Source organism: Phoenix dactylifera, chromosome 10 (genome assembly GCF_051530095.1).
Source record: "Phoenix dactylifera cultivar Ajwa chromosome 10, Ajwa_hap1_PhDact_Kaust_v1.1, whole genome shotgun sequence".
NCBI classification, from domain to species: Eukaryota; Viridiplantae; Streptophyta; class Magnoliopsida; order Arecales; family Arecaceae; genus Phoenix; species Phoenix dactylifera.
The window spans coordinates 27,860,597-27,876,154 of NC_143199.1; the positions used below are offsets into that span (position 1 = coordinate 27,860,597).

The 15,558-nt window shown below is 44.7% G+C and overlaps 1 protein-coding gene across 1 annotated transcript; it reads right to left on the reverse strand.

Moving 5' to 3' along the window:
• Positions 1-546: 546 nt before the first annotated feature.
• Positions 547-6,520, reverse strand: LOC103722611 (SKP1-like protein 1A). Its single transcript, XM_008813224.5, has 2 exons — positions 6,100-6,520; positions 547-978 (listed from the first exon to the last, which is right to left on the reverse strand). The coding sequence occupies exons 1-2, from the start codon at positions 6,412-6,414 to the stop codon at positions 805-807; spliced, it is 489 nt and encodes a 162-aa protein (XP_008811446.1). The 5' UTR covers positions 6,415-6,520; the 3' UTR covers positions 547-804.
• Between the last annotated feature and the right edge of the window lie 9,038 nt (positions 6,521-15,558).

Below are 15,558 nucleotides of genomic sequence, written 5' to 3' on the forward strand. Positions count from 1 at the left end.
CTGGATAACAAATACCGGCTCTTTTTCAGCTTTTGCTACAAAGCGCTACGCCATTTCTTAGAAGCTGATCGATGTTGAAGGCTCAGTTGCTTTCAAAGCTGACTGCCAAGCAACAGCATATGCTTTGATTGATTTGCCTGAAATCAGCCTATGTTCGTTCCATCTTATACAGCAGTACCTTGTACTCCACTCTGCAAATACTAAATCAAATCCAAAACAATTGGCCGAAACAATTAGCATTTAACAAAGAAAAACAAGTTTTTATGATCCGACAATTCCTACCAATATCCATCACAGAAGAATTTTAATGCAACAATCCACGGTATCTATATCCATTTGAAATCAAAAGAACACCAATGCAACTCCAACCTGATATTCCTATGAAAACCTACAGGAAAGAAACCTACCGCTTAGCAGCAGAGCCTCATGGGTACCACATGATGTCCATCTTAGGCCATCAAATGTACCTTTGACTTTTCATACTTTTTCAACCAAGCATATATGCATGATAGAATCCATTGAAAATGCCAAATTGCACCACCTATATCGGATCCAAATCAAGGAAATGTAATATAATTGTCAAAGTTCGATGATTCAAGAGGAAAATACACAAAGTATCCAAATAAGGTTGGCAAGCAGTGCCCATGTCCGGATAAGCAACCAACCCTATATACTTTGTACAGCTCACAGTAAAAGTAATAGCATCATAGAAGGAAGTCCAGCATTGTTTCAGGCCATCAATCTACACCATAATCACCCCAAGGCCAGCTACCCACCTATCAGAAAATAACATGTAAATTCCATTCACTCAAAGGCCCACTGGTTCTCTCTCCGGACCTCTTCCTCTTCTTCAGGAGTAAAGTCATTTTTGATGTTGAAAGTTTTGCGGATCTCTTCAGGGGTCTTGCCCTTGATCATATCAGCCACGGTTTGGCAGGTCAGATCCAGTAGGCCTTTAATGTTTAGATAGTTTGCAGCCTGGAAACACCAAGCAAAGATTCAAAAAAGAGTCATAAAATTCTAACAACTAACAAACTAAACAAATGCAGAAATAAATCTCGAAGCAGATGAATTCTTGTTTGCAAATATATAAAAAGCTTTACAGCAAGGTAGGACGAACTCTAACAAGAGAAGTAGAATACATGTTGCAGCTAATAATCAGAACAATGTGTAAAGCCATAATAGGGGAAAATATTGCATTAGTTCTGCAACCACTCTCCTCCCCCCCTTCTTGAAACAACATAAAAAAAGTAAGATATAAAGATCATTCTACACTGATAAAACAAAAACATTGGAGTGACCTGATTAACAAGAAATACAGACATACAGGAAAGCATAACCATATGTGTGGACATAAACATTGCTTTGACGCACTGCAACCATACAAGGCAAAATGACACAATGCAAAAAAAATGAATGCAAAATTACATATTAAAATAGAGGTAGACTAGGATACACTTGAGTCTATCCGGTCATGTCATGATTGGACAATGAGGATCCAAAATCAATGATCCGGGCTGTTCGATGTGACCTACTATTTCTGAACTGCTTACACACAAAAAATCATATGATTTTGAGACTCATAGCATATGCATTAAATGGTCAAAAATTGGATAATCTACATAATACGAAACAATACATAGAATACAACAGTTTAAATCATCATGCATAGACCAAGGATCTCCAAAAATATTAGTTTTGGTATAAAATACTTTAAAGATATTATATCACATCCAATAATATGGATTATCGATAATGGACGCCCATCATCCAATTATGACCTCACCAGATCTAAGTGGAGATACACTCGAGTGTATCTGTGTATCACAACTGTTACTCTACCTATGTCATATTACGATTTTGAAGGGTTCCCGATATTACATATACATAACGGGTATTTTATTGACAATCATTATTTATCCATTATACCATCATGACCATTATTCACATTTTCATTGTTTAATAAATTATAAAATCATATCTTTCTTTAAAAAAGAAAAAAATATCTTATTCAGTTAACAAAGATATTATCAAAGAACAACATTATTTCATGTTAAATGTCATATAACAGCTATTATCATAGATAGAATCAAGACATGCGATACCGGTATCGGCATCTGTACTAGTTGACCGGCGGTGCAGTACCGTGCTATTCCGTTCCAGCATATATCGACAAAACGAGAGCCAGCGAGGGAGGGGGAGAGGGAGGAGAAAGGAAAAATGTGTGTGTGAGAGAGAGAGAGTGAGAGGGGGGGAGGGGGGAGAGGGAGAGGAAGGGAAGGAAAGAGCGAGAGGGAGGGGGAGGCCCAGAGGAGGGTCAGGGAGTCCCTTGTTTCTAACGAATAGGGGTTTGAAATAGGGAAACTGAGAATGGAACCCCTATTTCGGCCCTCCCCCTCTCTCTCTTCCCCCTCTCCCCTCCCTCACTAGTTTCTCGAACTGAAAGGCGAAACCGTGCCAGTACGCCCTCGGTATGGCTTGGTACGGCCCGAACCTAACGGTTCAAAGCGGTACAATATTCCATGGATTCTATGCAAAAAATTGCAATTTTATTACTTTCCAAAAGATCCGGCCAAAGGCTTGTTTGGGAAATAATTGCAGTTATTTCCATTATAAGAATAACAATAATATTTCAGTTTCTGAAGGCTCCATTTATTAGGGGATAAAAAGTTTACTAAAACAGAGCATGTATAAGGCAACAAGAAAATTAGAGTACCAGCTCATCTTACATCATGAACAAATTGAATAATAAAAAAAAAGGATACACTCATTGCCACAAATAACATCGTATCTAATCCAATTATATCCACCTATATGCAAATGAGAATGTAGTTCACTTGCCAATAGAAGCATTAAAATGCCCCCTATCCAATGAACCTGTGACAGCAAGTGCACACAAGCACCAGCTCATCTACATGAACCATATGACATTGAAGTACAAATTTTCATGATTCCCTAGATATTAAGTATGGCACAGACGCCCCTAAGCTATGATGAATATGGACTAACACCAGCAGCAAATAAATAGGTAACTACAACCATAAAATTATTAAAGGGAACTTGATGCCAGAAACAGTTGACATTAAACTTTTCTTTCATTGAGAATTCTCCCCACCTCCATCGCTGTGGCGTGATCCAAAAACCAAAAACAAACCTATGCAGAGCCTACCTGTCTTTCATTAATAATCATGCCATTAGTACCGCAAAACCAGATGTTTAATAAGTACTCATGCGCCTAATGTGATTCAGAACAGAATGTCCCTTCACAAGATTGAGAATTAGTATAGTGACTCATCACCTAACTTCACTGTGTATAATTCCAGCTCTCTGTTCTCAATGGTATGATCAAATGCTCGTTACACGAAACATCCTGGAGAAAATTCTTGATGCTACTTCATGCTCTTTCAAGTTATCACCTATTCAGGATGATGCAACCATAACCCTGAATAATTTGCCAAATGCCACCAAACAACAAAGCACATACTAGCAATGCGGGCATAAAAGAAAGATGGAAATCTATTCAATATTTTCTGCATAGGATGATAAGAGAAGCAAATGGGGGCCATGAGGTGTGCCACATGCCAAGTGCCGGACATGTCAAATATCTAATATATTATGTATCCAGGGGAGGATTCTATTTGCAGTTTTCAACCCTACAGAGGCATCAAAACTCAGATGTCTGTTGAAGTGCAGTTCATGCTCCAAGCAGAAGTACAAACAGTTGGTGGCATGTCCAACATAAACCGCTTCAGCATAGAATTGACAATAGAGTTTAGCTACTGATAAGTCACAGTGATTAAATGGATGGTATATTAATATGATGTTTCAACGAGTAATATATAGGACTTTAAGATGTTGAAAGAAGCCTTAAAAAACAAGGTATGCTTATCAACCTCATAATAATTATTTCCTTAAAGGGGGTTTCTTTGGGGCAGGCCGGGTTTTTTTATTCTTTGTTTAAAGGGGAATGGGGGATTAAATGGATCGTACATTAATATGATGTTTCCATGAGTAATATATAGGACTTTAAGATGTTGAAAGAAGCCTTAAAAAACAAGCTACGCTTATCAGCCTCAAAATAGTTATTTCCTCAAAGTGAGATTTCTAAAGCAAAAGAGTGTTTCACATTAAAAATTACTTCATTTTGAATTCCTTCGAATTGCACCGCCATTGTCACAATGACTTTAAAAATTGTCCAGAAATTGTTTCTTGAGGTTAAAGATACCATTCATTAGCACTAAATTATTGATTGTCTAAATGTTGAGAAAAATTCTATCTCATACTTTAAATTATGTATAAAACCAATTCAGGAACCACAGATTATTGATTTCTTGTTTATTTTCTTATACGTTGGATTAACTAACAACTAAAAAATCTGCTTGTACCATTGTAAAGCGGAGGATGATAAGTCTACATGATGAATAATTCAGAAGACTTTGGAAGTCTGAAATATTACATGAATAAGTGATTCACAAGTACAAGAAATGCAACACCTGAGTCAAAACATCTAACTCACAAAAAAAGCAAGAACAATGACTAGCCTTATTTACCCAAACACGCTTACAGAAATGAAGAAATGCTCTCAAAAAATGATTTGAAAAGCCAAATGATGAATATACATATCATCCACGACCAATTTGCTTAATTTTGGCAGAAACTGGAAAGCACAATTGAAATTGGACAAAAGCTGTAATAAAACTGATCAGTTTAGATAAAACCAGTTGAAAGCCAAAACCAAGGGGAGGTTTCAACTGTCACAATGTTACATGGACTCAAAGTTGTTTGTTGGGTGCCGGTGCATCTAAATGTCAGATCTTTTCACAATCTAAGAATTTCTTCTTATGAAGCCAAGTCCGAATGTTTTACCAGCATCCATGTTTAGGTGCCAGTGCAGATACTTTGGGCTATGTCAAACGTTATGGGTAACATAGCTTGGTCCATGCCAAAACATTCCCCTCCAGACAAAACTGGTCAGTTGTAGCGAGAACTTAGTCTTTCAAAAATATAAATGAGTAGATGCTGGTGCAGTCATTATAAGTAATATTCGTAATGCACCACTATCAAATAAATAACTCATTTAATATACTGCATGATGGATGTAAGTGCATGCAATAGATTGAGGGGGCTTTCCACCTAAGGAGATATTATTCTTTCACCCTTTCTCTCAGCCACATGTAAATACATCTTCTTGCTTCCCTCTCTCTGATGAAGAAATTGTACACCTATATGCAATAATAACTAAAGTATATCGAAGAAAATAACTAACAAACACAAACTATCTTAAGCTAAAGGTCCTAGTTGGTAATTATGATGACGACATACGAACAAGTCACATAACCATTAACCCCCTTAAAACTGGTTTATTCCAGTTATTCTCACTCTGCATAACCAAATTCAGCCAATGAATTCAAATCAACAGGAGATAACAAATGATGAAGACAATGGGAGAAAACACCAAAGACATCGTCACTAACCCAATTATGCACATTACGAAAGAAATAGAAAGGTATTCTTTAGTAACAAAAGTCTGCAAGACCTTGTTAGATACCTTTGGTCATAATAACACATATTAAATAGATACAGGCAGAGCAACAATTATTTCCATTAGAATGCAATCAAAATCAATAGAAAAAGCAGAGCCCAGAAATCTCACCCGACGTCAACAAATACATGAACCTCATGAAATCAAATCAGATGTTCATATTTCTATCACAAACTCACAGCCAGAGATAGATGAGGCAAATATGAAAGCTAAACAAGATAAGACCTAGCAACAAATCCCAGCACAAATAACCAAAAGAAACCCCAATAAATGAAGCAAATATGAAACCCTATCAAAAAGAAACCCCAACAAAATCACAGCCAGAGATAGATGAGGCAAATATGAAAGCCGAACAAGATCAGACCTAACAACAAATCCCAGCACAAATAACCAAAAGAAACCCCCCTAAATGACCCTATCAAAAACGGCACACATATCATCAAATCTAAGAGCAATAAAAATAAACAAACAAGCCTAATTGACGAAGAAAGAAGGAAATCACGAAAACTTAAATCAAAAGAGGGGGGGTGGACAGATCAAGGGTCGAAGGATCTAACAAGGATGAGGTCGAAGAGCGTGGCCTGGTCGACCCTGACGAACTCGGCGTCCCAGGCCTTGAGCTCGTCGTCAGCGAGCTTGGAGGAGGAGTCCTCGGCGGCGGCCTTGGAGGCGGCGGCAGAGGCTTCGACGTGCCTCTTGCAGTATTCAATCACCTTGGAGAGGATCTTGCTGGTAACGTTGGGTAGGGGGATGCCGTTGCTGGCGCAGTCATCCTCTATCATGTGCTTGATCGTCTGTGATTCCATTGCCACAGTCTCCTCCACCTCGAAGACCTCGCCATCAGAGCTCTTCAAGATGATCTTCTCCGCCATGGACGCCGGGAATCGATCACCGGAGTGAAGGAATTAGAGCAATAAGAAACCTACGAGATGAACGACGCAAGTTTTTATTTCTTATAGCCTCTTTTTTTCTTCGCCTCGGTTGTTGTTCGAGATATTTATCTAGTGGCGAAGGAAACAAAGGCCAGGAGAGGATGTTTCTGACCGTCCGATTAGGAAACGGCAGATGGATTTAATCAAGGAATCTGTTTTTAGAAACGGTGAGCTTGTAGGTTCCAGAGGAGGTCGCCAACGTGAAACACTTGTCGATAGATCCGTGGGATACAATCATCATCAAACTTTCCAGAAAAAATATTTAAATCTCAAAAATTTTATTTATTTTAATTGGATACTAAAATCTAGAGCATATTTGGTTCCCAAAAATTAGTACCCAGAGTTGGAATAAAAATACCGAACTCCTACAGCTATTTAGTTGGAGAGGGCTTTATTTTTATTTTGATTTTAGGAAGAAGTGGAAATATCCCAATCTATGAACTCCTCTTAATATTCAAATTTTATTCTAATTTTTATTCCAACTCATTCCTATTGCGATTCTAATTGCAAACTAAATGCATCTTAACATAATACATTTTGGCTGGTAATCATTTCCTAATACACAAAGGCATAGTTCATGATGCCTATCCTATCAAACTCTGACATGGATAACACAAAAACATAAGACGGTCCCCTTTAAGGCGGCACGTTGAGGAGCTATTGCAAAGATGGTTGCATCCTATGACGAAGAAGAACATCTTTCTTTGCTATTTGATGAAATGAAAAAAATTGAAGGATTAAATACTAAGACCTCTGAAAAGTAGCTATAAAAACAACTAAGAATGATTGCTTGCGATGATGAAGAAGATCATTGCATTAGATGCGGGGACCCCTAAAAATTATCTGTAAAAGCTCCTAGAACAAAGTATCGAGGAATCATCCCACCATATAGACAATAATGCAAATTAATCTTTTACCAGATATATTTGTTTTCTATCTGGACGTAATTTGAACCTTAGGAGTACATTTACTAACTTGCTCTTTAGCTTAACCTCAATGTCCTACTGTTCGATTGATTATAATGGGGAGTGAGGGCTCGATTTGCTCTTGTGCACCACCATCATATTCCATTTGCCATACTTGTAGTTGATATCTGAGTTGCTACAAAGTTTTATCTTTTTCTTTCACGAATCTTTCCTCGCGGCCTTTGCCATACTGTTTGCATGACAAGTATGTCACCTGTATCTATTAATTTTTGTTATATAAATGATATAAAAAATATTCACTTCAGGGGATTTTTATAGTTTCTAAGAATTTCTTCTGCTAGGTTTGATCTTTGATCTACTCATATAGACCGAACCGCACCAAATTTCCGTCATGGTTGACCCTAGACCAGTCCAATATTTTACGGTCCGCTCCTCCTCAGGAGCCCATTTCGGAAGCCCGTTTCCGATTCGAAATCGGAAACTCTCCCAAGAAAAGCTCTCCCTATAAATACGCCCAACCCTCACGCCCCATAGCGGTCCATCTCTCTCCTCTCTCTCGTTCTCTACCGTTTCCCGGAGCAGGTATTCGGGTTTTTCTAGGGTTTCTCTTTCTTCCCCGATCGATGGCAATCTCCGACGGTAACGGCAACGAGACCTCCGCCTCCATGCCTCCTCCGGAGGTAAAGACGGTGATGCTTAGGAGCTCGGACGGCGACGTGTTCGAGGTGGAGATGAAGGTGGCGACGGAGTTGGAGCCCATCAAGAACATGATCGAGGACGAATGCGCCCGCCCAAGGTATCATCCCCATACCTAACGTATCTAGATTCGTTGTTGCGAATGTCATCAAGAACTGCCAGAAGCACGTCGAGGCCGACGACGGGACGGAGGAGTACTGCGGCTCCGAGGAGGATCTCCGGTCGTGGGACTTCGACTTCATCTAGAAAATCAAGAGCAACCATGACCTCCTTTTCGACCTGATCAGGGTGAGTTTTTGTCGCCTCTCTGGCCAAAGATATCTCTCTTTTAGTCGATCCCTTCTTGTTTACTCTCTAGGGAATTCATCCTTTTTATCGCGTTTTCTCTCAGAAACCCTCTGTTTGATTGCTCGTTGTTTTGTGGATTGCGTTATGATGGTGGACCGATATCCTTAAAGAAGGTTAAGTCAATGAGGTAGATATCTACTATTTTTTGCGATTTTGCTTTGATTTGGATGTAGATGTTCCTGTTAAATTGTTCATCAAGTTTGATTTAGATGTAGATGATCACATTAGTCTCTTCGGATCATGTTACATTGCCCTTGATTTTATTTGATTTTGCCGTTGGTTGTTTGTTATCTCCGAGAAGCAACTAGCTTGTTAGGGGGTAAAGAATTTGCGACCATGTATATTGGCGGATTGCGTTATGATTTGGAAGCTCACTATTTTTGAGGGAAAAAAAATGATGTTCTCATTAGTTTTGATTTGGATACGGATGATTCGCTTCATGTTTGATTTGCTTTCAATGTGGGTTGTTTCTTATTTTCTTGAGTAAAATAGCTTGTCAAGTGTCGCTAGGAGAAGTATTTATTTTTGATGTATGCATGCATGTATATATGCATGTATGCATTGTCTAATTCACCTAAATGCCATGCATGTATATATGCGTAGCCGTGCCGCTTTTGCTAGCTTATTAAGAAAGTGTACTACCCTTGATCATCCATTCATTCACCTCTCAGTTTCCCGATCCCCATATGGCACTCAGATTGGTGCTACAGATATTAGATGGATCGTGTCAATTAGGCCCAGGTGTTTCTTAACTATTCATCAACTTCCACTACTGATGCAGGAACAAGAACCCGATTCATGATGGACATACGTCGACTACTAAACAGAGCCGTGATATCAGGTGATCTCCAATATTTTTCATTGGATAATGAAGCAATAATGACAAATAGAAAAACAGCAATTAAAGAGAACAAGGTTAACCTAAGCTTACCTCTCCATTTATTGGATATTGGGCGTGATAATAACGGTGCACAGGAGGTATCTCGACAGAGATGGGTGAACCATAAGTTTGCACAATGGTAGAGTAATTTAGAAAAGAAAACCTTGTAGCATGCCTATAGAAGCAGCCGAGGTTACAATGGTGAAGGATTACCTCTTGGACACGGTATGCAGTATGGCATAATTTATCGCAATTTATATATGGACCTAGTGTCCTTATTTAGATAATCCAAAACCTTAGGTATGGAGGTCTTATCTGCCGTGACCCATGAGGTTAATCTTTCAGTCATCTTCCAACTCCAAAGCATTCTATGTGGTAGAGATGCTTGATTGTATCTTTAAATTTTTTTATATATCAATTAATATCGAAAGTATTATACCTTTTCTCTTGGTGTAGTTTTCTATTATACTTCCCTCGTGACCACCCTGCTTCTATAAGAAATTTTGATTATAAATTAGTCTAGAGCAACATTCTTTGTTTGTTTGTTTATAGAGAGAAAGGAAGGGACCCATCTATATTATGATCGTGTAGATTCACCCATCTGAGAATAGGCATCTCTTGTGTACCCCCCCCCCCCCCCCCCAAAAAAAAAAAAAGAGCTTCTCATTTTCGTCGTGGATGCCCATGGCAGCCCCAGTAGCAGTGAGTTAGGTGGAGAAAATCGGGGCCAACAGGGTGGTCGGACACCGGGGTTGGCCGAGGCCACCCCCCTGTGGTTTGTGGTGGCACAGGGGATAGCGTGAAGACCGGAGATCCCCCCTCATCGGATCTTCGAGAAGGAGCTGGCGACGCTCGAACGCCACTTCCCACGGGTGGCGAGGGTGCCGGCAAAGCATCTGGAGATGATGAGGACGAAATGGGAGAAGAAGGCGGTGATTGGGAAGAGTTTGGGGAGGCGAGTTCCGGCGGACCTGGTGGCACGCGAGGTTAGAAGCCGGGCCAAACTCCAGCTGTCGGTGGAAGTGCTCCCAATGGCAGAGAGGCTCATGTCAGTCCGTTTTGGGTCCGGGGATGAGCGGGCGAAGGTGATGGCGACGGATCCATGGGTGGGGGCAGGCCAGCTTCTTGCAATGGAAGATTGGCAGGCCGACTTCATCCTGGAGACCTAGACTGTAAGCTGGACAGTGATCTGGGTCCGACTACCGGGTCTTCCTCTGGAGTACTGGAATAGGGCTGCCATTTTTGAAATTGTGGCGGCGGCGGGGTTGCCGGTAGAGCTCGACGGCATTTCCAACGAGCGGTGATGGATTGGACCCACCCGGGTTCGGGTGGAGGTCAACGTAGGTAAGCCTCTGGTACCTGATTCTTTAGTTCAAGATAGGCAGAAGAAATTTTGGCTAGCCTTTGCTAATGAGGACCTGCCAAGCCTATGCTTCCTTTGCGCTTGCATCGACCATGAAGCGCCGAAATGCCCACTTCACGCGCTGGAGAAGAAGACGAATCCAGTTGGGGGGTGGGGCTCGGGGGATGTTCCGGAGGAAAGGGCGGCACATGACCTTGAGGGGCAGGGGCCGACGATGTTCGGCCCCTGGATGGTAACAACTCGGGTGCAGATGCAATGGGGCGGCGGCGCTAGGGCGGAAATGCGGACGAAGTAGATGACGGGGCCTCCCACCAAGTCAATCCAGGGACCAACTACATATGTCCCGGAGCCAAGTCCAAGCAAAGTGGTGCCGAGTGCGACCGAGTCCTCGCCGGACTCCGAGGGCTGGCAAAAGCCCAAGAAGATAGCCCGGCATATCTCACCAGGGAAGGGCAACGGTCTCGACCATCTGGTGTTGGGTGTGGAGAAGATGGTGGCGGCTCAGGCCGAGTCGACACCGGGTCGCACTCGGTCAGGCGGCTTTCAAGCCCTAGCCTAGGGGGTAAGTCCGGGCCCGAATCACGCTCCGAATCGGGCTGCGGACCCGGGCCCGAACCACGCTCCGGATCGGGCCGCGGACTCGGGCTTGAGCGCCCCACCAGGCCAAGCGGAGGAGCAGGAGAACTGGGCTGGGCCCAAGCCCATGAAGCCAGGACAAGCCCAAGATTGGTTTGCGAGGGAGGTGGGCCTGGCCTACTAAAACGGGCCAGAGCCCAACAAGGAGGCGCAGCATCAATGGGCTGGGGGCCCGCGAAATGGCTCGAGGTCCTGCGATGCCCTCGGGCCCTGCTGTGACCACCAAGATCCCGGCGAGCTACCGGCGACGATTCAGGAGTTAGAGCCTATCGCTGGAGGTTGGGGCATGCTTTCGGGCAGGCGTCGGAGCCACTGACGGTGGAGGAGGCGACACCGGCAGGAAGCGATGCTCAGCGGACCCCAGCACACGACGCGGGAAGGTGGCACACAGCGAGGCAATCACGACCGGGGCTTCGCCACGGCGGGCAACCGACCTAGGAGAGGCGGCAGCCGAAAAGGGGAAGGCCAACTCTTGGCCAAGCCCGGAGAAAGAAGCTTCCACCCCGATCGCAGCGCGGGAGACTTGGGCACATGTTCTCGATTCCAAGCCAAAGGGGGGCATCCAGGGGAGCGAGCTGGGCTTTCCTGTTGCTGGGCCCTCTAGTGGACCGACATATGAGGTAGTAGTCCAGGCTCTCAAGGAATTGCTGGAGAAGCCTAAACAGGGGGAAGTCGGATCCACCAGGGAGGTGAATGGGTTGTCGGGCATGGAGAGCGAGGCCCGTCATGCCGAACCCCCAACCCTTCAATGAAGATCCTATTGTGGAATTGTCGGGGCGCCGGAAAACCATCCTTCCGATCGGTCTTTCGCAGGTTAGTGAGCCCGCACGATTCTGAGATCTGTGTTCTGTTCGAGACCCACTTATCGGGAGTCAGCTTGCAGCGAGCCAGGCATGCTATCCTGAGATCATGGGGAGTGTGTGCGGTGGAGTCTCAGGGCTTGTCGGGTGGGATCATTGTCTTGTGGAGACTAGAAGGCTGCAGCATTGATGTCTTCCACAAATGCACCCAACAAGTGACTATGGTGATCTCAAAGGAGAGCAACCCCCCTTGGGTCTTACTGGCGGCATATGCGAGTACGGATTATCGGAAGAGGAGGGCTTTGTGGGAGGAGGCCACCAATCTCATCCAGTTTGGGTTTCTGGTGATGATGGTAAGGGACTTCAATTGCATCGACGGTCCGAAGGAGAAGAGAGGGGGGAAGATCTTCACCAACAAGATCGAGGTCAGAGAGTTCCAGGATTTCATTATGTCCAACGGTCTAGTTGACCTCGGTTTTCTCGGCTCGAGGTTTACCTGGTGCAACAACGGGCTAGGTCGGGCACATATTTGGGAGAGGATTGATCGTGCCTTTGCTTTGACCAGCTAGATCCAGAGATTTTCAGACTACGGGCTGCGCCACCACTGCCCTATCCTGATGAGTACCTCACATGCTTTTCCTATTCATAGTCCATTTCGATTTGAGAATGTGTGGTTATCCTATCCGCGATCTTGGGATGTGGTGAGGGAGGCATGGCGAGTGCCAGTCAAAGAGGATATGATGTACAGGGTCACTAGGAAGCTGGAGTTGACTAGACGACGACTGATCAGGTGGAACAAAGAGGTGGGCAACATTTTCAGGAGGGTGGAGGACATTGAGGCAACTATCACAAGATTACAGGCATTAGAGGACAGTGGGGGCAGTTTGTCAGAGGTAGAGCAAGGACAGCTTAGGGGACTACTAGTAGCTACACATCATTCCTTACTTAGACAGCAGGAGGTGTTCTGGAGGTAGAAATCGAGGGTCCAATAGATTAAGGAAGGCAACCGGAACACAAGATTTTTCCACCAGTCGACTATTATCCGAAGACAGCGCAATCGGGTGTGTAGGATCAGGGATGGTAGTGGACAAGTGTCAGATGACCAGGAGATAGTCAACCAGACATTAGAGATATTTTTTTTGAGCCGGGTGGACTAAGGTAGGGGGTGTGGATGGTAGAGTTTGTGGCCCAGATCTGGAGAGGCAGGTATCAGAGGATGAGAATGCAGCACTAGTTAGCCCGGTGTCAGATGTAGAGGTTCAGGCAACCCTCTGATCTTTGGGTGCGGATAAAGCCCCTGGCCCGGATGGTTTTCCTTCGATTTTCTTCCGAAGGTACTGGCACATCGTCAGACAGGAGGTGACAGAAGTGGTCCGACGTTTCTTTGATATTGCGGCGATGCTAGAGGAGTGGAGGCGGACCTTCATCACTCTGATTTCGAAGAGACAGGATCCAATGGAGTCGGGTTACTACAAGCCGATCAGCTTGTGCACTTTCCTGTACAAAGTTGTGGTGAAGGTCTTAGTCTAGAGGATGAGAGGCATCCTACCCAGACTCATCAGTCCTGAGCAGGGGGCGTTTATCAGAGGTCGTTCCATTTTTTATAACGTCCTCATTGCCCATGACTTTATGACTGACCTTCAAAGGGCGCTTAGATGCAGGAGCCTGATGGAGGTCAAACTTGATATGGAGAGAGCTTATGATAAGATGCGGTGGGACTTCGTGGTGCGGTGCATGGAGGGGTTTGGTTTCCATCCACAATGGATCAGGTGGATTCAGGGATGCATTCTGACACTGTCTTTTGCATTACTAATCAATGGCTCTCTATCACGCTTCTTCTAGTCATCGGTCGGGCTATGATAGGGTTGTCTACTTTTACCTCTTTTGTTTATCATATGTGCAGACACTCTGTCCTGCTTCCTGCGGCACGCCACGGTGACACAGGGGTTGGAGGCCTACAACTCGGCACCGGGGACGACCCTGATCTCCCAATCTCTCATCTATTATTTGCAGATAATTGTTTGTTACTGGTCTGTGCGACGAGACGTTCGGCTCTGGCCATCAGCATGATTTTGGGAGCATATTGTGGAGCATCAGATCAGCAGGTCAATCTGATCCAAGTCAGCCATCTACTTCAGCCTGAAGGTCGATGCGGGAGTGAAGGTGTCTGTCATGAGCATTCTGGGGATCGACGAGCAGGAGGGGACCCTCAAGTACCTCAGGGTGCCAGGTTGTCACTTGTGCAGGGGAGAGTGCACGAGCATGGAACAGAGCATCAGATGCAAACTAGAGAGCTGGCAGGTGGGTGCATTATTGATGGGCAGAGTCACACTAGTCCGGTCAGTCTTGAACTCCATTCCCATGTATTTGCTATCTAACACCCTGCTTCCCCTTGCAACACTTCGAGGTCTGGAGAGGTTGTTTAGGAGCTTCATCTGGGGCTGGCGGGGGGATAGAGGGGGTGTTCATCTTGTAGCTTGGAAAACCATTTGTCAGTCGACCAGCTGGAGCGGATTGGGAGTACACTCATTGATTGAGCACAGAGAGATATTCATGACCAAATTAGCAGCTAGATTTCTTCTAGAGCTGGAGAATCTTTGGGGTGCTTTGCTTAGAGCGAAGTACGGGGACCCACAATCCCAGATATCCATGCGTGCTGGATGAGGAGCATCCTTTATTTGGCGGGAGGTGTGTGCGCGCACCTCGAGGGTGCTATAGAAGATCAAGTGGGAGATCGGGGATGGCCGGACAATCAGGATCATGGAGGACAAATGGTTATTTGAGGTTCCATTGTAGGGCCGACCCACCATGGTTGACCACGGGTGGATGGAGGGTCGCAGCGTATGCGAGCTATTCGTCAGAGGAGAGCAGAGGTGGGACGAGGACCTCGTTAGGCGTGTGTTCGGGGAGCAGTTGGCCGAGCAGGTTTTAGCCACGCCGATCACGGAGAGAGCGACAACAGACAGGAGGGTGTGGAGTATGACCGGATCACCAATGGTGAGGGTCTGTGATCTCTCGGGTTGGTCTCGGGGTCTGCGACTCAACAGATGGCGAGCAGATGGATCTGGAGGATGTGTATTCACTCACGGGTTGCCTTGTTTCTCTGGAAGGTGGCCTGGAAGTGCCTGCACACTAGAACAGTACTGGGGAGGCGGGGTGTGAGGATCTCGACAGCTTGTGTGTCCTGCCTGGAGGTTGAGGAATCCATTTATCACGCCCTCATCGGTTGCCCACGGGCCAGTCAGGTGTGGCATTATGCTTCGATCCAGATAGACCAGTGGCAGAGGTGGTTGTCCATTGAGGACCTTTGGCATTTCCTGGAGGCCTTGGTACGGAGCTCTAAGTCAGAGGAGAGGGGGACTCGAGCTGCCTATCTGGCCTACCAATGCTGGCTAGATAGGAATGCACGAGTTTTCGAGGGCAACAGCTCTCATC

What these genes read in the sequence shown, in the direction of transcription:
- LOC103722611 (XM_008813224.5), bottom strand. Translation starts at nt 6,414, where the DNA reads ATGGCGGAGAAGATCATCTTGAAGAGCTCTGATGGCGAGGTCTTCGAG. An exon ending in CGCTCTTCGACCTCATCCTT is followed by an intron (nt 979 to 6,099) that starts GTTAGATCCTTC and finishes TGGTGTTTCCAG; the next exon opens with GCTGCAAACTATCTAAACAT.